Source organism: Chamaea fasciata, unplaced genomic scaffold (genome assembly GCF_029207755.1).
Source record: "Chamaea fasciata isolate MVZ Bird 193981 ecotype frontalis unplaced genomic scaffold, bChaFas1.0.hap1 SCAF_6, whole genome shotgun sequence".
NCBI lineage: Eukaryota > Metazoa > Chordata > Aves > Passeriformes > Sylviidae > Chamaea > Chamaea fasciata.
This window is the reverse complement of record NW_027094091.1, coordinates 47,827,157-47,848,176: the sequence shown is the minus strand read 5'-3', so window position 1 is coordinate 47,848,176 and position 21,020 is coordinate 47,827,157. Positions and strand designations below refer to the sequence as shown.

The 21,020-nt window shown below is 41.0% G+C and overlaps 1 protein-coding gene across 1 annotated transcript in view; it reads right to left on the bottom strand.

Annotated features, from left to right (window-relative positions):
- Positions 1–17,283, bottom strand: part of PPA2 (inorganic pyrophosphatase 2) — a 35,190-nt gene extending 17,907 nt beyond the window's left edge. The window contains exons 1-6 of the mRNA XM_066186287.1: positions 17,127–17,283; positions 15,412–15,476; positions 13,676–13,720; positions 5,228–5,281; positions 2,710–2,829; positions 259–345 (exon numbers count right to left, since the gene is read on the bottom strand). Coding sequence (XP_066042384.1) covers positions 259–345; positions 2,710–2,829; positions 5,228–5,281; positions 13,676–13,720; positions 15,412–15,476; positions 17,127–17,256 — 501 coding nt within the window. The 5' untranslated portion in view covers positions 17,257–17,283. The remainder of the gene's footprint in view (positions 1–258; positions 346–2,709; positions 2,830–5,227; positions 5,282–13,675; positions 13,721–15,411; positions 15,477–17,126) is intronic.
- Positions 17,284–21,020: the final 3,737 nt, after the last annotated feature.

Sequence of the window (21,020 nt, the reverse complement as noted above, 5' to 3'; positions counted from 1 at the left end):
CAACTTCAGGATGTTGTTCTCTTCTTTTCCCTTTTAACCAGTACAAAGACTTTACCAAATCCTACTTTCCACCCTCCTTTCTAAAAATCCACCATTTCCTTACCTATTCTCTCCTTAGATCCTCTACTGATACTTTTGTCAGTCCATAGCATTATTAACATATCTTTTCTTGTTTTCCATCTGACCTTCTCTTTCAAAAGTTGCTACCAAATTATTAAGTTAACCTTGATAAATTAAGTTAATCGGATAAATACAAACCTTTGAGCCTATTTCACAAACGTCAATGGGATCATTATCCCCACAACATCCTGTAATGTTATCCGTACGGTTTGGATCTTCCCAGGTCTGCCAGGGGAAAGAGAACTATCAGTTACCAGCTGAACCGCAATTACAACTCATCTTACCACTAAATTACACAAAGATTAGCAAAAGCAACAACAAAAACATCAGCTTTCTGAGAATAGGTTTGCTCAATGGGAGAAGAAAAAACAAACAGCCAGTGGACTGACACTAAGTAACTCACACTCAGGACAAGTGTCACAAGGACTACTGAGGACATACTTTTCCTGCATCAGTGACTCAACAGATACACTTTACCCAACTGCAGTGATTAAGGCATGAGAGGACACTAAATATGGATTCTTCTAGTTACTAGTGACAGTGGGATCAAGCTAGGACATCTTACAATTACATTTTTGTTATACTTGTTAAATACCCTGGTATTAACATAAGTTGTTTTCTGAAACATCTAAGCTTTGAGCTAACCATACTCTATGCATAGATTTGTCAGCACCCAAAAGGTTTTTTAAAGATTTTAGATTTAGGTATGAAGTATTTCTGAGTACTTTGAGACATGTACATTCCAAAGGACAGCTAAGAATTTAAGACCAAAGAGGAAAGTTTAAACCCCTGCTCTGAGCACTGCACAGGCAAGGAACCCTAGCCAAGTTAGTATAACTTAATTACTACACAAGTACTTGTTTTCACTTTTACTTGTGAGTAATGACTGACTCATTCTACAGTTGAGAAGCTTTTCTGTTAAGAATTTTGAGTCCAATTAAGTACTGTTGAAAAGATTATAGAAAACTTTCTTTTCCAAGGAGCTATACTCCTGCTGTCCATGATCATAATTCCACCTCAAACTTGTTCTTGAGAACTTGACTGATACTGGAAGGCAAAATGGTGAAAAAAACATGCTTAGGTGTTTAGGTAGCAGAATCATTACCTAAAAACTGCTGAAGTGGAAACAAAAGAGAATTTAAACTTATTATTTTTCCAGTACTCCTCACAGAATCAGCTAGGTTGGAAAAGACCTTAGAGATCAGCAAGTCCAACCTATGACCTAACACCATCTCATCAACTAAACCATGGCAATGAGTGCCACATCCAGTCTTTTTTTAGCGGACACTGTCTACAGGGACAGTGACTCCACCACCTCCCTGGGCAGCCCATTCCAACGCCCAATTAATCTTTCTGCAAAAATCTTTTTCTAATGTCTAGCCTAAACTTCTCCTGGCACAACTTAAGACTGTGTCCTTTCACCCTTCAAAAGTGCTTCTTATTTAGGGCTGTACCAGTACTTCTCTTCTGCCCAGTCACACCTCTCCACCTCTAGGCTAGAAGGAAGGAATAGTATTGTTCTCTGGGCAGCACAGCAACTTCAGCTATGATAGCAAACAGTCTGATAAATAAAAAAAAAAAAGATGGCTATTATGTTCAGCCCTCCCCAGCTCACCAGGTAAAAAGCAGGCCAAACATTTCTCCTGAGGAAAGTAATTTAAATCTAAAATAATGCAATTCATGCAGGAAAATAGTCACATTTTTAAATAATTCTGGCTTTACACTAAGGAACATATGAAATTCAAAACATTAAATGGAACTGCTGGTTTCCAACTATATCCATCTACTTGGAAACTTGGTCAACTGACACTGCTGACTGGACAAGAACTTCACTGCTGTATTTGAGCATCTGCCCAGTATCTCCTCTTCAGGGATCAAACATGTAAGCAGATTTTTGAGACTCAACTTTTATTGCTTATACAGTTAAGTTCAAAGAACATAAACTACTCTTTTCAAGCTCCATCACGTTCCTCAGTACTAACTGAAGTCTAATGTGTTATTCACAGAAATAAAAAAATTTAAAAACTTTTCATTATGCTCAAAATATCAGCTATTAGGTGGGCTTTTTCAAGGTTCAAATTTTGAATGTGTCATGATCAGTGCAGGGTCACAGTTCAGAGGAAAGTTAAGGAATGCAGTTGAGGTTTAATCTAAAAAAGAACAGCCCTTTTTGTTAAAGATATTAAGAAATCCCAATTAAAATTTAAGCTGCAGTACATGAAAATCCTAAATGGGTTTTAAATAAATGCCTTGTTTAAGCAGAAAAGGTCAACTTGACAAAGTATTCTTGAATGGCAGATCATGACAGTTTAATTCTGTCACTATAGTACAGAGACACAGACTAAAGATTTGAGATTTCTTGATCATTTAACTCCTTCCTGAAAACACAGCTCATATTTACTCCCACACCCAAATTCTGGTCAAAATTTATGGACACAATAAAGTTCAACATTAAAAAATCCTAATTTAGAAATGTATCAAAGAGAATCACCCCTGTTGCAGCTGATTTGCATTCAGGCAGTATCCAAGATTTACAAGGCAATTTACACTGAAGACAGAAAACTTTCACCATTATAACAAAAATGTTACCTGTGGGAGGGCACCATAATTCCATATATAACCCTTGTGAGGAAAGATATTTGCCACATATCGAAGCTCGCCTTTCTTTGTATCATGTTTAATAGGATTCAACGGCTCCTCAGTGGCAATCTGAGCAGATCGTGAAAAAGGGCAGGGGGGGTGGGGAGAGGGAGAGAGACAAGGAGAATGTTAAAGTGGAAAGCAATTCATTCCATACCCAACCAGTGAGAAAGATCCATCTGGCAGCACATGCTTGTGGTTTGAGGATTATTAAAAGTACGATAGCCTCACTCTGAATCTCAAGGGTCATATTCAAAAAGCAGCTTATTAAGGTATTAAATAATGCTGTAAAGTATGCAAGAAAAAAATGAATCTAGAAGAGAAAGTAATAAATTTCTAAGGAGACTGTCATGGGCAAACATAAAAAGGAAAGGAACTTAAGTCAGAAGCTCTTGCACTTTACACTACAAGTTCAACAGACATGCAAACGGTGGCACAACATCTTCCAACAACAGGGGCTTTGACAGCCACAGAGGAAATATTTCATGTTCCTGCCCTCTGGTCCTTGCTCGCCAACTGCAAACACCCCTTCTTTCCATCACCTTTCAGCATACAAATGCTTTTTCACAAGCACAAGTTCCTCACAGTCACTAAATGCCAACTTAATGCAGATTTGGAAGAAGTTAAGCTACCATTTGAAGAAGGCATTCTTATTCCTAAAGAAGCACTGACAGAGAAGCTGAACTACAGCTGAACAGTAACATCCTCCCCCAAAGCCCATACACAAACCACACACATATATCCACTGCCTGAGTTACCCACCACAGCTAATTCACACTGTAACCACTCCTTAACACTCCATACCACAGTCCAACCCATGTTAGCTTGGCTCTTGCTTACACACAGTCATCTGAGTTGCAAAACATTTGTTACAGGCTCAAGTGATTACACTCAAGTGGTGCATAGCTTCCCTGCATAAGTACACAGCCCTCAGTCCATGTTCATTTTATATCCCTGTCCTTTACCTGCAGCACCATCACCAAAGCCATTCCCAAAGAAATTCCACCTTTTTGAACCACACCAACCTATCAATAGTATGTACTCATTCCAAAAGTAAACCCTCCCCAAGAGCCAAGATGAAGGTCCATGCATTTCTGGCTTCACATTGGATTATACCTGTTTCTGGTCATAACTCAAGAGTAAAGAGCTCAAACATGTCACCTGGGACACTGACAGAAGTGAAGCCCAGCAATGCTTTTTGCTCATGGAAACTGGGACAAAGAGGAGTAACTGAGAGCAGCAAGGGAAGAACAGAAATATAATGAGGTGATGAGCAGAAGATCAGTTGCAAGAAATGTAATAGTGGTTTATACCCATCTTAATGGAAGGCTTAATGTCCTGCAGTCTCCATTGCATGTGAGGAAAGATCAGCAGACAAGATCCAGTAATAGCAGATATTAGCAGCTTACCATGGTCTGGACTGCAGTGCTGCCAGGATGACTGATGCAGCAAATTTCAAGGATATTAAAAGTTAAATATTAGGGAACTACATCTAGTCTCCTCCATCAAACCCAAAAAGTCTAAAATAAGAGACTTCTAAACCTAACAGGATGACCTTTTCTACCCTGGCCATAATGTGCTGAAGGAAGTAGAGGGAGTGCAACCTGAGCTTGAGGCAGAGTTCAAGTAGCACTGTCAAAGGGGTCCTCTGCAAAAGAGAACTCAGCCACTACAATAAAACATGAGCTTAAAATAAAGAGTAAATATCTGAGGTAACCCTGCTTGAAGAATAACACCTGTGATGGCAAACAGTTCTATCATCAGTGAAAGGAGAAAAAATTCTCAAATAACAGGTTAAGGAGGTTCTTTAGTACTATTTTTAGTAATTAAAAGAGTTAACAGCTCAACCACAAACTTCCTTAAAAGCATCTGGGAAGCATCCCTAAAATTAATACAAAGGTTCAGGAAGACAGGACATATCCTGGTGAGATCTGTTGTTTCACAAACACTACAGATGATTTTACTACTTGTAAAACATCTCCCTGCAGGAGTTCATACTTTTAATCAGTGAAGTCCCCAAATATTTTTGTTGGTCATAAGGAAAAACTCTTTTAGTTGCGCTCCATTTGTCGGGATTTGGCCTAGCACACTAAACAGTGGAAATGATGAATTAAATCATCAGAGTGGAATGCTCCACAAGCAAGCAAGAGCTAGTCTAAATGCTGGGAAAATATCCTAAAGGTCAGTACTCCAGGACTCTGCTGCAGATATGTTGCACTCTGCAGTTAGAGGGTTGTCAAGAAGCAGGTGCCACCTGCTTTTCCTGTTTCCACCAAGAAAACAATTAGAAGCTCAATACTTTTTATAATTGCAAGGAAAGCGTATGCACCACTTCGATTTTTTAACAGAGAACATCTTAATGTGCAAAGAGCAATCCAAACTGTGATTAAACTCTGTCTACTGGAAGCCACTGCACTGTCATAACTTCCACAAATACCTGCATAATCAAGGTATTTTTCTTAATTACCTCCATTTTTGCATTAGTCCAACGAGGCGCTTCTACAATCATATTAAACAGGACCTAAAACAAAAAAGCAGTGACAGGACTGAAAACAAATTCCACTTGGCAATTAGTATTTTACAGTAACACAAATTCTCTCCTGTGCATTCAGCAGCAACATACATAATTTCCGTGTTACAGGTGCTTTTAATAGTACAATTCCTTTAGTTTAACCTCCATGGTTCATCCTCACCTCTTTAAGAATATGGAGAACAACAAGGAATGGAAACACACCTGATGTTTTTTGTTCCCACATCAGTATTACCCTTCACAAAATGTTCAGAATGTCCATGGAGTGGTTTGCCAGGAGGAAGTGGTTCATCTACTAGTCAAAGATGATTGAATATTTCTATAGGACAGAGTTAGCTTCCCTTAAAGAGTGGGAAAGGAAAATGTTTTGACTTTTTTCCCCCAAGGATTTATCCCTTCAGGCCCTCCTCTTTTGCCTTACTACTTTTTCAAAACTCATGCAAAGGACACTTCTGATTCTCAGTCACATCCATTTCAAGTGAGCCAATACCAATCTGAAAGTGATGGCAGAGGAAGGAAATGGACACAGACACCTCACATTTGCCTTAGCCTTCTTCCTAACAGAAACAAAGTGAAAGTCTTTTTAAGAAGGAAGTGTGGGAGGAAAAAACCCAATAAACATGTAAACTTTTCATATTTTTAGAAGAAAAATAGGCAGTCTACACCTTCTTACTGAGCAGGTTAAAGCAACATTTTCCAAAGAGAAAAATTCTTTGTAACTGCCAGAAGATTTCTTCTTATGAAGCTGAGTTAAGCATTACCAAGGAATAGAGTATTATTGAACTGAGTGACTAGAACAAACCATCAAGCAAGGTCTACAACCTGTTTTAGACTACTACAATAACCCCAAAACATCACATTGCCTGGGACATCTCCTCACAGCCAAGGAAAACTCACATTGATATTAGCAATTGCAACAGGTGAGGAAAGACAAAGTAAGTTTTTGCAGAAATTTGTAAGAAAAAAATACAAAGTTGAACCAAGTGAAGTCTTGCACTGACTGTTTAACTACACCACTATTAAGGCTCCAGTGAACCTCAAATACTTTTATTTTTGCACCTTGTTCCCTGCAGCTGCCACGAACAATTAGCTTTACCAGGGTCAATGTCACAGTCCGACTAAAGTAATTCCAATAGTTCTATGATCATCTCCACCCAAACAAGTGTGGAATGTGGAAAGCAAGAAAGCAAAGGAAAATCCCACCTGTCACTCAACATTTCTACTATGAGATCACAAGCTATGCACAACACTGACAGCCAATTCCCAATAAATTTAAACTATATTTGCCATCCGTAAGTACTGTGCCCATACTGCAATCAGTGGCATGTCAGATGGAATCACTTCTCCCAATCAGGTCATGATCAAATAAAAAAAGATTAAAAAAAAAAAAACCAAAAAAAAAAAAAACCACAGAAAAAGGTTTCAAATAAGTCTCAGTTTCATAAAATACGCCTTATGTATATAAGGGAACAGTGGAAACAAAAGTAAAGAGGGTTCAAAATGTCAACACCGAGCAGGCAGACAGAACAAAGCAACATACACGCATGAGCAGGTAAGAGAAGGGTTGGAAGAGAGCCAAATAAAGCCTGCACATCTATCTGGGAAGCACTTGGAAAAAAGAATTGCACAGTATGAAAGCCAGTGCTGACAAGAAACTCTTAGGGAACTGCCAAGCAGGTCAAGGAATTGTTCTGACTGGTAGCTACAGGCAGACACAAACTACTTACAAACTACTACAATTATACAGGATGTCTTCCCCACCACTCCAATCCTGTATCTTTGTTGTTTAGATGCTGCCATATGCTTTATTGACCATGTAAAATGCAAAGGCTTCAGCAGCCCCTATGCTCGGTTTTGAGCTTTTAATTAGTCAACAGTTACTCCAGGTCTTCACCAAATCAAATGTCGGGGCGGGACTACACAGGACTGAAATGAATGCTGCTCTCATAAACATAATAAAAACACTTGGATTCAACTCAGCTTGAAGACCAGGCCCTCATAATTTGTGGTATCAGTCAAACGTGAATTGTCAAGAGTCTTAAATGTGACAGCCTGACAGATTAATTTGTAGGCAAAAAAAAAAAAATCCCCAAAAGTACCCTCTCTAATGCTAAGCTGCCACAAGCATTTACAAAAGATTAATGACTTCATTCAGTGTTTACATTTAAAAACAAGAAGTTTTATTTATAGGGCAATCAAATTTTCACAGTGGGGAGACTAGATTCACTCATATGGAAAGGAGAGCACATACTAGATACTTTGGCAGATTGAAAGAGAACTAGACTACCAGGTTTTTTTGGAATTTTTTCCTTCTCTTTCCTATCTTGTTTTCCTCCTCGACTAAATATCACATAGGAATGTTTCCATCACTTTTTTTTTCCTAGACCAAGCACCTATTCTTTCTAACCACTTGAAAATTGTCCCCCATCCCTTGCTGAAAGCTGTCCCAGCATCAGCTGAAAACAGAAATATAAGTGTCAGACACCACCTGTCTTCACAGATCACCATCTGCATGTGTCATTCAGTGGTTAGTTTAGGCTGGTGAATGCATCTGGTAATTGATATTTTTATTTTAGATCAGTAAAATAAAAAATTCCACCTCACCAGCCCCCTAAGTAAGCATTTCTACCCCCTCAAGCAATGGCAAGACTGTTTCAACAGCCGATTTGACACACCTTCAAATCACAGAAAAAAGATCTGTCATTAAACAAAAACTATTGTTTGTGAAGTTTACCATTTAACTGCCTTAGTACAACAGCAGTCAACTGGCCTGCCTGTGAGATCACTGCAGCGCAGATTTAACCCAGCTCTGCAAGTGCCTCACGTAGAGGGGACTCCACTCCGTGAGTGCTGACTGTGCAACAGGCCAGAAAGGAGTTCCTTCCAGCAGCCTCATGTCAACTCTGCTGGCCGGCAATTTCCTCAGGTCAGTATTCTTGGAGCATGCAAGAAAGGAGGAGGAAACAGTGTCCTGGATTCAGAAAAGGGACAGAATCCATGTGCTAGGGAAAGGGAGCTCAAGAGCCCAGAGGGACACTCAACCCAGGGTATTGCATAGCTTGTTTGACTTTGGGACAATGTGAACACGAGACAGATATTTGTACTTAAACTCTATTATACCTTGCAGAGGTGATGGGGGCAGGGGAGGTGTCGAGTTTACTTGCTCAACACAGGGAAGTCAAAAGCACATTTTCTAATTCCTACAACTGCATAAGAAAATCAGCAGAAAATTACATCAGTAGGAACCACCAGTATGTTTAAATGATACCATTTATCTCCTAAAAACTACACTCTAAGTAGATTACATGGGAACTCACGTAGGTTGCAACTGTTTGCTTTACAGGGGTGTTATCTTTAACACTTCTTGGCAGCTTCCTGCATTCCATTTCAGCTGAACATCATTTTTAATGTAACACGATATAGTTTTTGCCGAGACAAGCAAAAATGTCTCTCTTTCACACAGAAAACAGGAACGGTTTTTGATTTTTGAAATTTAAAAAACACAGAAAGATAAAAAATATACAAAAATACTTCAGCATATTTGTACAGCAAGTATTGAGAAAAGCAAGGAAAATAAAGACTGTTGTACCCACGTAAACTGTTAGTCATCATTCTCTTCTCTAAGACTGATGGCCAAAACAACCAGCTAGTTCTGGCTGTACACATTCTTAAAGAAAATAACTCATTTTGATCTGGGGTTGCTCTTAGAAACCTGAGTATCAGAAGGAAAAAAAAAAAATCATGACCCTTCTGATGCCTGCCTTTCTGGACTGCCCTATATCCCTCTCAAAACCAATTCTTCCTTACCTAACTTTCCCTTTTTTGTTCAAACACTTTCTTTCCCAGTCATTCCAAGTTCCTTATTTCATACACTTGAGGGAAGCCTTTTGAACAGGTATGATTTTGCTATTTTGCTCAAGGGTTGCAACCCTTAATGCTCAGCTTTGAAGGTTCGGATAATTTGAAGCAGAAGTGGAGTAACCTCTATAGATTGCAATTTGCCATCACCATGCATGACAAGAGATATGCTAAAGCTTACTTCGGTAGTTACTTTGAGTTGCTTTGGTAGTTTTTATAGTAGAATGCTTAAAAAAAAAAATCTAAAAGCACTAGAGGCGGCATTTGGGGGCTGCTGGCTCTTTGCCATAGAGAAGTTCTGAGTCCAGAAGAAAGAGAGAAGAAAAAGCAGCTACCATTTCCTTTTTTTTCCCTGTCTGTTCATTTGCAATCTGGCAGGGACTGTCATCAGCCATCAGTTGAACATGGCAGCATGCACCTGAGGACTAACAAGAATGAAAATCATAAGCTGCAGTCCAGCAGTAGTGTGAACAAAGTGTAATGTTTAAAAAGAAGAAAGAAAAGGAAAAAAAAAAAGAAAAACAAAGAAAAAAAAAACAGGAAAAGCTAAATATGGACTGTCATGAAATATATCCTGAAATAAACAGAGTGGGACTTCCCTATAAAATGAGTAGCCATGTTATAAGCATTCCCAACATAACACTTGCTATAAGGTATTTGCCAATTAAAACAACAAACCAGATGCCAGCAACATCTGGACATCAAAGAGAAAGTGGAACTTCTCCAATATAAATTAACATGCCACGCAGCAAAAGAGGAATGCAATGTCCAGCATAAATGCAGACTGCCTTGCAGCCCCTTCACAGTGTACTTCCCTCCTGTTACACTGGAAAGGGTACCATGAACACTATGTAGGTACAGGTAGGTTTTATACACAGGAATCTCACTGGTGTCAGGCATGTTCTCTGATAAACCAGTTATGGGACGCATTCACCTGCAACACTATGCAGTGTACAACCCTGACATGGATAAATATGAAACACTGGCTTTCTCAAGTTCAAGGAACCATTTATTTGAAGTTGGATCAAATCATTGATGCAACTTTCTCAGCAAACCAACAATACTCTGGGTAGATTTCAACCGGACTGATGAGTGAAGATTACTTCTACTCTCAGCACTTGTTCATCTGTAAGAACACAATGCAAGGCTGCATCTAATGGACACATCCATAGCAAAAGTCTGGGCAAGTTCAAGCATCAGGGGGAAAGATTCACTGACAACCTAAAATCTGGAACACAAATCCCTGACCACATAATGGGCACACTGTAGCCCAGGTTAAATATACTGAAAAACTGTCTAACATCACCAAGGACAGTTACAGAGACTGTAGTTAAGGCAGAATACAAATTCAGTACAAAATTCTGCATGGAAAATGATGTCAGTTTCTCCTTTCTTATGAAGCATACCAACTTTACAAAATATCATCTCTAACACCAGTTTTGAACAGTGCTGGAAGCACAAGGTCCTCCATCAGATCACCTTTGCAGACTGCATGACCGCTCTGATGACCCCTTAAACCTCACCTGACTAGTTGAATTATCAGAAGTTTTTGGCTCGTGGAAGCATTTCAGCTGAAGTCCGCAAGGGCATCCCAGCACTGTGCAATCCACAGGATGCAACAAAACAAAAGCTGCCTTGTTTTTCTGTTTTTTTTTTTCAAATGCTTTTGTGAATGTCTGCAAGTTAAAGGACTATAATCTCTACATGCTCAGACAGACTCCTCACCCGGGCCAACATATGAAACCCTGTATTTCAAGAACACCTGGGTCCTCTGAATGACACCACAAGTGAATACTTTTCCAAAGATATACAATGACAAGTAGATAAGAAACTCTGCTACAGCAGGGAACAACATTTGTCTTGAAAAGAAAATTATGACCTCTTCAAACTTTCTTCCTGCCAGACAAGGAAGACCATATTCAACAGTCAGGGTCTGACAGTGTTGACTGTAACCTAGTGGAAACATCTGCTTTTCCAGACAGTGATGTGAAACTTTTGAAACCTGTCACAGAGATTTACTTGGACAGGAGTGGATTCCAAGTTCTTGCAATGGTTAAGGCAATGCAGGGGTACAGACTGCAAGCTGCTAATAATTTCAAGACTGGAGCTTAATAATACTTCTTCCAGCATACTTTCTACTGCAAAGTAACTTCTTTCTTGTCCTCAAACAGCCAAAAACCATCTGCAAAAGCAAAAAGGTAAGTTGTCAGCCGTGTCTGCAAAGCTAAATTTAACTGAGATTTGGGAAGGTCTAAAATGTTACAAGAAATGAACTAGTGAAAACAGTTAATATAGAAACACGACAGTATTTCCCTTAGAAACAACAAACTGAGACAGCAAAACAGCTGACATAGACTTGTAGGATGTGCGTTCTCTATCCTACAAACACTGACAGCTGAAACTCTTCTCCTTTGGGACCTTCTTTTCTGGCATCAGAAACACCAAGGATAATTTAAAGTAGATTAGACTGACTAAAAAGACTCTTGGAAAATTATCTTCATTTTCCATAGCTAGACTGCATCTGATAAACACCAGCTCAGCACAATTTAACAAACTTAATTTAACTCTTAAGAGGGCTTGACCTAATCCAGAGTAACAAATAACTGCCACCCTAAAAACCTAAGTTTCAAAGATGCATTTCCAGGGCAAGAACTATCACTTTTGAATTCTGGTCAAATTCAATGCAAGGACCAACTGAGTAACAGGTATCAATAGCAGCCTTTGCATTCCTAGACAAGAATAAGGAGTCCAGGGCTTCAAAAGCTTTCTGAAATCAGTACATGACATTAAATTCCTCATTTTCCTTTTATTCCCTGATTAAGTTATGCTTTCCCTGCATACAAGCACACAAGGATGTATCTCTCATCAGGCAAGGTGAGGAGAGCTGCTGAAGAGACCAGTGTAAAAACAAACTGCTTTCCTGAACACAAAGATCCTCCTGTTTAGTCTCTCCTCCCCAGATCCCAAGGATCATGATGAAAAAGGTGTTCTCACGTTTCACCATCTAAGTAAAGATCAAGCAAGTTGGGGAAGCTTACAGCCTGCACATCTGTTTGCCTAACTCTATCAAAAGCCTGCTAGGACTGAAATGTACATTTGCTTTTGTTCATTTTCTGTAGTTCTATTAAACCACAGTCCAGAGCTGTCTCACAGCAGGAACTATGTGAAGCAGCTCTGGAGGCTACACCGGCCAAGGAAGCAAGAGCTGCTCAGCCCCACTGGCATTCTGCCTGCCTTTCCACAGGCTACTAGAAACATGGTTTTCAACAAGCTACCATGTTTCTCACAGCACAGACAAATGCAGTTTTGAACAGTTTCAGATGCTGCATGAAATGTCTTTGCACCAGTCAGTATTTATAAGCAGCTAAGACACAGAATACTTGACTTGCCAGCAGGCGCGGTAAATAAGAATTGATGTTGCAAGACAATAGTTTTTGATAAAAGTCTACTGGCATATACTCTTTCTCCTGAATAATTCCTCTTTCAGGCATGATTCTACATCTACTAAACAGTATTTAAATGGGCATCAAGCCACAGAAAATCTAAAACGCATTACTTAGGCATTGTAGCTTGAATAAATCACAGAGCAAAGGGAGAGGAAACACATAGTGCAGGATTGTGTGGGAACTGCTGTACAGCACAAGAACCACTGCACCACACACTGGCTGCAAAACTATGAGAATCCAGATAGTTAGGACAATTCTTTCACATCCGATGGGTAGCTACAGTTTTGCAATATGACTGGCCAAACAGATAGGAGAAGATAAGGACTGGGACACACATCCGCCCACCCACATACCATGGTCTTAAAGCATAGTTTGGCTCATTTTTTTTCTATCACATTCTTTTACTAAGTTTTAGATGAGCCTATGCCAGGCAAAGCACAGCAAAAAAAATGTTATATTTTGGAAAAGACACTTGCATAAACAAATCTTGTTTCACAGAAAAAGCCTGAGCAGATCTTCCATGCTTTCTAGGCTTTATTAGCTTTAACTTCTGTGCTGGATAATGCTGAACCATTAGCAGATACGGTTTTTCTCCTTTGGGTTTCCCAGCTGAGTATAGAAAACAACATAACCTCAGTTCTAAAAAGCAGATACTCAATATAATTTCTGCCCTAACATAGTTAGGATTTCTGAAGTTCTGTGTATAAACCAAAGATTATCCACAGTCAGAGAATGATGAATATTTCATTAAGGGAGGTTTTATTGCAAATGTTTCTCAACGCAATAGCAAAAAAGATAACACATATACACTGCAAAAGTCATAACAAACCTTTGAAAGACTGGCGTAAGTGTTTGCCTTTGAGAACATCTTGATGAATAAAGGAATTCTGACATTTCTGGTCCATTCAAAGAGGAGAATATTAAATCCCTTTAAGTTTTCTCCTAAAAGACTTGCATTTGAAGATATGTCAACTATATTCAGTGAGAGCAAATTCACTTTGCAGAAAAGCGTTGTTGGGAAGGAAAGAGAGGAAATGGTTGCAAAAAAAAAAAAAAAAAAACAAACAAGAAAAAACCTTACCTCAGATCCAGTAGTCTTTGACCTCTTTGCAGGAATTCCTTTATCCTATAGGGAAAGAGTAAAGTAAAGAAGAGTATAAAGAACACTAGAGAGCAACACTGTATTCACATAAATACAGGCAACAGTACTTTGCAATGCAATTGAAACATCCCTTTGTGCGCACAAAGCCTAAATTATAACTTCTTAAAGTACTCAGTTCTGTGTCATTGTGAAATTCTAACCTTCAAGACATTAACAAAGTAAGATAAAAAAATGTACAAGGACACATCCACTTTCTCCCGGCTATTAAGAAATTTAAGTAGCAATGTAGGTCTGTACTCAACTGATTAGAAACAGTCATTCTTCTGTACAGTTGAAGACAAAAACCAATCCAAAATAAACAAAACCAAAATGAGGCTGGATTCATCCATCATAAAGACCATAAATCTTACATGAGGGGATGGAATGACTCTAACATACAACTCCTTAAGTCATCCTCCTGCAAACAAGGCAAATTAACAGAGACCTTAATCATGACTTCCCTTCTTGCTCACCCTTCAGGGCCTATATTGGGTGAAATGTTACTTCCCCACTCACCAAAATGAAAGTCTCTCCACACTCATCAGACATGGCTGTACTCTAATTTAACTTACTGATAAATCCACAGGCTATAACTCACTTATTCCAAATTTTAACTCTAGATGCAGAGAGAGCAAGCCTCCAGGAAACATGTGATGAAAATGCCTGTTGTTTGTCCAGCAATAGCACAGACTGAACATGGCATCTTCGTAATGACACTGTGAATGACCTGCCTCTCCCACTGACTGGCATTTGAGTCTGCTGATCAAAAAAGTTTCATTCAGATTTTTAATCTCTCAGATTTAATAACTCAAGAGATTGGTTCATCAGTTCAGAGGCCTCCATCTGAACATGTTCAAACTACTGACCTTTTGCACCACTCATATCAACCATAGAGACTCAGCAACAAAACAAAACGACAAAAACTCCCTCAGCCTGTTTGTGTCACAAGCACCCTGTGATAAGCAAACCTCAGCCTAGACCAAAGACTGGCAGTTCTCCCATCAGTGACAGACTAAACAGCCGTTTCATTATTGCTGTAATGAAACCCCAGGGAGGGTGGCTAACAAGACGTGACAGTGCTCAGCTGCACCTCTCGCACTGCGAATCTCCAAAGGTGTCATTACCACTTCTCTCCTGGGCATTGCTGCTGGCTTCCAATTCTAATGCTACTTTTGGGAATTTAAAGACATACACCATAAGTTATGCAAGTGTGTGCTGTACATCCACGACAAAGAAATGTACACTTTTAATGGCAGGCATAGAAAACTGCTAATTTAGAAAGAACAACAGTAGAAAATTAATTCAAGCACACATGAGCACAAACCTTAAACACAGAGAATTATCACAAGATACAGTAAGGGTTCCTCCTGCCCTCAAACACTTAGAGACTTAAAGAGACGCCTAGACTTGTATACGCAGCAATCATTATGTTTCATTGCAAGTTACTGAAATCAGCAGAGAATATTCGGTGTAGTCGTGTCTGCATTGCATAAGGCATCAGTCTAGGTTAGAGTGGCCCTTTCTGGCACTATACATTTCTCTATTGATTACCAAAAAATAGCTTTTAAAACCTGCACTTTTATCTAGAGCTTTTAAAACCTGCACTTTTATCTAGAGAACATCAACAAAACTATTAGCATTTTGAAATTAACATGTTTTAAGGCATAAAATCATACCTCTTTAGATGCAGCAAACAGGGGAATGTCATGGAATGGGGAAATATATTTACCATCTGCATTCTCTGAAAGACAAAACGAAGTAGCATTACAAATCTAAAGATATGGCATAAGATACTGGTGTTGCTAAACATCAAACAGTACAGAAATGTATACATGCTATGATTGTGCATCAGTTAAATTTTTTCTGAAGTTTAATACCAAGTACGTACCTACATGGAGGACAAGGAATTTGATTGTTTTGACAATGATTCATTAGAATCAAAGTTATTGCTTTAGCATTCAACTCTCTTCTACCTGGCAATACAACCTATACAAGAATGAGAAGATTCTTCATTTTTTTCTACTCCTTGGCCATATACAACCACTAGCAAATGAAAAAAAAAAGCCCACCAAACCTCATTTCCATCAGCGGTAAGTGAATTTATCCGGATTTCTAGCAACGTTGCCCCTGTGAGTGCACTATATTTCTAATAAACCGACTTTCATGACCACAAAACCCCAACGTGATAGGCCAAAGTCTGATCAAGAGTAAGTGAGGATGGGATAATTGCACCAGGCCCTCGACATGAAACACACCTTGAAATCAGCAGAGATTAATGCTAACATAACAGGGGCCCAATCTGCACCTCAGCCTTGCTCCTACTCTAGAAAGAAACTAATTTCACTGGAGCGTATGCTTAATTTTTTCAAGTCCAAGTATAACATCAAAATAGTGTAAACACTAATTCTAATCCCAAGGAATTTCTCCTCTGCTATTCTCCCTAGTCACAGTAAAGGAAAAAGCAGACAAGACACCTAACTCAGTTTTGGACTTTTGGCCACCTCAGCAAAGAAGAGTAAATGGAGTTGATTCGCAACTCCTGGAAACCTCCCAGATGCTCCTCCCAAGTAAAACAAAGTTTAGTGATAGGCTGTTTATTCCCACCAAATAAAGTGACTTTCTCTAGACGACCTCCTGCGCTGGCAGCCCCATGAATGAGCACAAGGGAGCTCTGGCAGTGCTGCCAAGCGGGCACACGCCACCTCCGCTTCTCCCACACCAGCAGACGTCAGAGTTGACTGTAGGTCAATGGACCAGAACTGTACAAACCCTCTGCAACAGGACTGGCACACAAACAAGACAACACTGTTACGAAAATGCGTAATACTGAACACAGCACACCCTCAGCTCTCGCTGGGTTTTAGGACGCCTCCTGGAGCACTGCCCGTGCCCTGGCACTGCCACTTGCTGGCCCCCGCTCGGGGCTGGAGCCCCACGTTTTGGATGCCAACCTCCCGCCTCGGTGACGTGTCCGGTGGGAGGGAGGGCTGCCCTGGTCACAAGGGACAGGCTGGGCTGTCACACCACAGAGCTTCTCACGGCTGTGCCTGAGCTGCCACAGCCCCCCCTGGCCAGGCTGCCGCTACTCGGCACCACGGCGTCGCTCCACCCCCGGCGTCCTCCGGGGCTGAGCCAGGGCACGGCTGGGCCGGCGCTGAGCAGGCCCAGCATCCCCTCCAAAGGCCGGGGTGTCTGCAGGATCCGCCCTCACTCTCTACAAAAACACTGCTGTCCCCCTGCAGCGGTGGGAAGGCTCGGGGGCGACACCTCAGCCAGCCCGAGGAGCCTCCGCGGGAGCGGAGAGCCGCCGCCGCCGGCACCTCTCCCCCCCCCGTGCGCCCCGGGGGACGGGGAAGGAAGGGGTTTATAGAGCCCGGGGACTGCTACTTACTAAAGTAGAGGCGGTAATCGGGCGAGTTGGGCCGGCCCCGCTGTTCCGTGCTGTAGCGGGACATAGCGCCCAGCAGCCCCCACCCCCGCGCCGCCAGCAGCAGCCGCGACAGCCCCGGCGGCGCCCGCATGATGGCGGCGGCCGCGCGCCGCCTTCCCTCCCCTTCCTGCGGCCGCCGCGCCGGCCCTGCCCCGCCTGCTGCGGCCCGGCCGGGCCCCGGGCAGCGCCGCGGGGGAACAGAGAGGCTCTGGGGCTGCCCAGCGTCAAGGGAGGGCTCCGCCGGGTTGAAATTAATCGTAATGAAAGCCAACCCCTCCATGAGGTGGCAGGTGACCCCAGCGGTAGCCCAGGCGTATCCAGGCTGAGGTGCTCGCAGGTCACCGGCACTGCCAGAAAGGGAGATGCCAAGAGGATGGAGCCAGGCTCTTCCCGGTGATGCCGAGCACTAGGACTTGAGGGAGTGGGTAGAAACTGACACACAGGAAATTCCACCTGAACATGAAGAAGAACTTCTTTACTGTACTGGTGGCTGAGCGCTGGAACACATTGCCCAGAGAGGGTGTGGAGTATCTGTAAAAGGAGATCCTCAAGAACCATCTGGACACAATCCTGTGCCATGTGCTCTAGGCTGACCCTGCTTGAGCAGGGTGGTTGGACGAGATGAGCTGCTGCGTACCCTTCCAACCTGACCGATTCTGTGATTCTGTGATGCAAAATTAGGGGTGGTGGTACCAAGGGTTGCTATCCTTATCTGACGCCCATGGCAGAATAAAGATCCCACCATGCTGCTCCCTAGGTAGGGAAATGTTAGTTTCTTGGCACACATTTTTATGTCACCCAAGCCACTCTCTGCTCCACTTACAGCTGGGCCATTTGCATGTGTTCCCTATCAGGGATAAATTTGTATATTGAACCCTGCTAATACTTCAGTTAGACTCTGTATTCATCCTGTGTTGCTTTTAAAGCTTAATAGCTCTACGTATGATCTGATTCCTTTGAATTCCCTTTTCATTGATCCTTGAGGATGATTTCAAATGAATTTCCTCTGTCGACAAGGATGGTAGTTCTTGGAGTAGTGCTTCTTCTTTGTGGATCTTTCAGAAATTCCTGAAAAGGGGCAAATACCGCTATTTGCATTTCTCTGATGGAGAAATTGAGGCAGAATAACTTTTGTTGCATCATCACTCTTAAATCCCAAGCCAATGATCTTGTGTATTCATCTTGGACAGTGGTCAATATTAGCTTTAAATGTTATCTCTGATTTGAATTACCCTGAAGGATTTCTGCTGGATAACTCCATGTTTCCCTTATTACTTTATATATGATTTTGAATGTTATTGGGAATTACTTATTTCCAGCAGAAAGGCTAAGTCAGTATCTTCCTTCAGATTTAAACAGGATATAACTGCTACTCATTATTTGTTCCCTCTACTACTTTGGTAGATAAAGTTTCAGAGAGATCAACAGTCAGGATTGTCTGCTCAGTGTGTGCAGCAAGGACACAGAATTATTTCACACTAGAGCAGGAGATTTTCATTATGGCCTCACTATGTTCCCCCATGTACTCCTCTGAAATGTGTCATTTGGTGCCCTGGATCTTTGAAGGAGCTATATTCTAGTATGTGGATTTCCCATTACAAGAGGGATCTGGGGAAAAAAAGAAGCTATGGTCTTCTCGGATTTGGGCCACTGCTTGCTGTATTTGTCACAATGGATCTCTCTCTTCAGGAGAACAGAGAGGCAATTTTGCAGGGTCATTGCCCACTTCTGCAGAAGCTACAAAATAATACTTCATATTTCACCAGAGGAATTGGCATCTGAGTTCACCAAAAGCAAGGTTTTCAGGGGTAATTCCCTGAAATTCCCCTGAAATTAGGGGTGAAATTCTTCATAGAATCATAGGCCTGGTGGGGGAGGGTCCTTAAAGATCATGTAGTTCCCTCCTGTCATGGACAGGGACACCTTTTACCAGACCACGTTGCTCAGAGCTCCATCCAACCTGGCAATGAACACTTCCAGAGATGAAGCATCCACAACCTCTCTGGGCAACCTGTTCCAGTGTCTCACCACCTTCACAGTAAAGAATTTCTCTGTTATATCTAATCCTAGACATACTCTCTTTCAGTCAGAAGCCATTGCCCCTTGTCCCATCACTACATACTCTTGTAAGAAGTCCCTCTCCATCTTCTAGGCTCCCCTCTGATATCAGCAGGTCTCTGTAGTTCTAATTTTTTTAAGTTTGTCTAGAGGGCAAACAACCTGTTTTTCATGTGGAGCAATTAAAAAAGGAAAAACCTATATAACTTTTTTTCTATTACAATAAAATATATTATGTGCTTTCTTCGAGTTGGTCTGCTGCTGAAATGGGCAAGGTTAAAAGGAAACACGTGCCACAGGCCTAGCATTCCACCTCCGCTTAGTTCTGAGGAATCTGGATTTCATTTATGGAAGGTCAGAGCCTTTGAAAATCACTTACTGAGACTACACTTAGAATTTTTGCACTTGCAAAGCTGACAGATGGGTGTAAGGTAATTCTAGTAGGAGTCCAATTCATATTTATTTCCCTCTACAAGTTGGAAAGGGAAATACACTGCAGTGGCCAGGAGTCCCAGTGAGATGCACAGTCTGAGCTCAGAGTTCTCCATTGCCTTGTGTTGTGAACGTGGTCTTACCTAAAACTCTCTCATCTGTAATGGGAAATCAGCTGTGAAGCACTTAGAATTTATGAAATATAAACGAGTTTCTGTGCAGGCGCTGTTTTGATGCATAAATAAACGCCATCATGTTACCTAGCAAGGGTAGATGATACAACAGAAAATCACACTGAAACCCTGCTAATGCTACCAGAGCAGAGCACATGATGTTTTAGTACTCTACGGTATCCAAAATTATCTTAGTACTGCAGAAATATTAATGCATTAAATAGGTTTGATTGTATTTTTAAGTATTGTGCATTATATTACACAGAATACGGCTGAAGTATGCCCAGTACTCCTCAAGTCATTTGGGTAAGACCAGCTCCCTAGTTAGAATAAATTCACCTACCGTCCTTGAATCTTTGAAGCAAATGAATGTTATGGTTCCAGCATTTATCTTGAGCAAATTCTCCAGAATTACCAAGTCTTTTACTGCCAAGGGAGTTCTTCACATTCATTCCCAAGTATTTTGCATCTAGCTCCTTGGATATCATTCCAATTGGACCAGCAAAAGGCATTTATAGGACTGATCCCATTCATTGACCTTGTAACAGCTCCCACTGAAAAACAGTGAAAATATTGCTATTTATTTCAATGGAATTAGAGCCAGGTCCTTAAGACTTAAGTAGAACTTACATGGTGCTTAGGTTTTATGCTTGCCCTCTGCACAGGGGTGAATCTCATTCCAGCAAAATGCCACTGGAGTATAGCAAAAACTCAGCAGCAATATAACCATCTAAGCCTGAAGGACATCCTTATTTTAAAAGTTTGTACTCTGCAGTGTACATTTACATTGATTTTAGATAAATTTTTATATACATAGATAAACACTTAAAAATTAATGTTTTGCCCATTAAAATGCTATGCAAATTAAAGGCAGAAAATATTATCTATATTATTATTTAAGGAAACCCATCCTCCTGAATGAAAATAATTTTCATCTTTTCACCTAATAAAGCTTTGAAGAATTTCATTAGTACATGTGCTATTTCAGTGCGTTTGCTCTTGACTGGTGATCACACCATTATCATTAAATTCTGCTGTAATAGAAGTTCTGTCTCCATGGCTTATAAAACCGTTAATCTGAAGGAATCAATTCCTGCCAGCGTTCTGTTTTGCTTCTACCTGTGTGCAAAATACACAGCCAGGCTTCCTCCCTGCCCAGCCACCTTGGTGGAACAGGTCACATCCTGGGCCT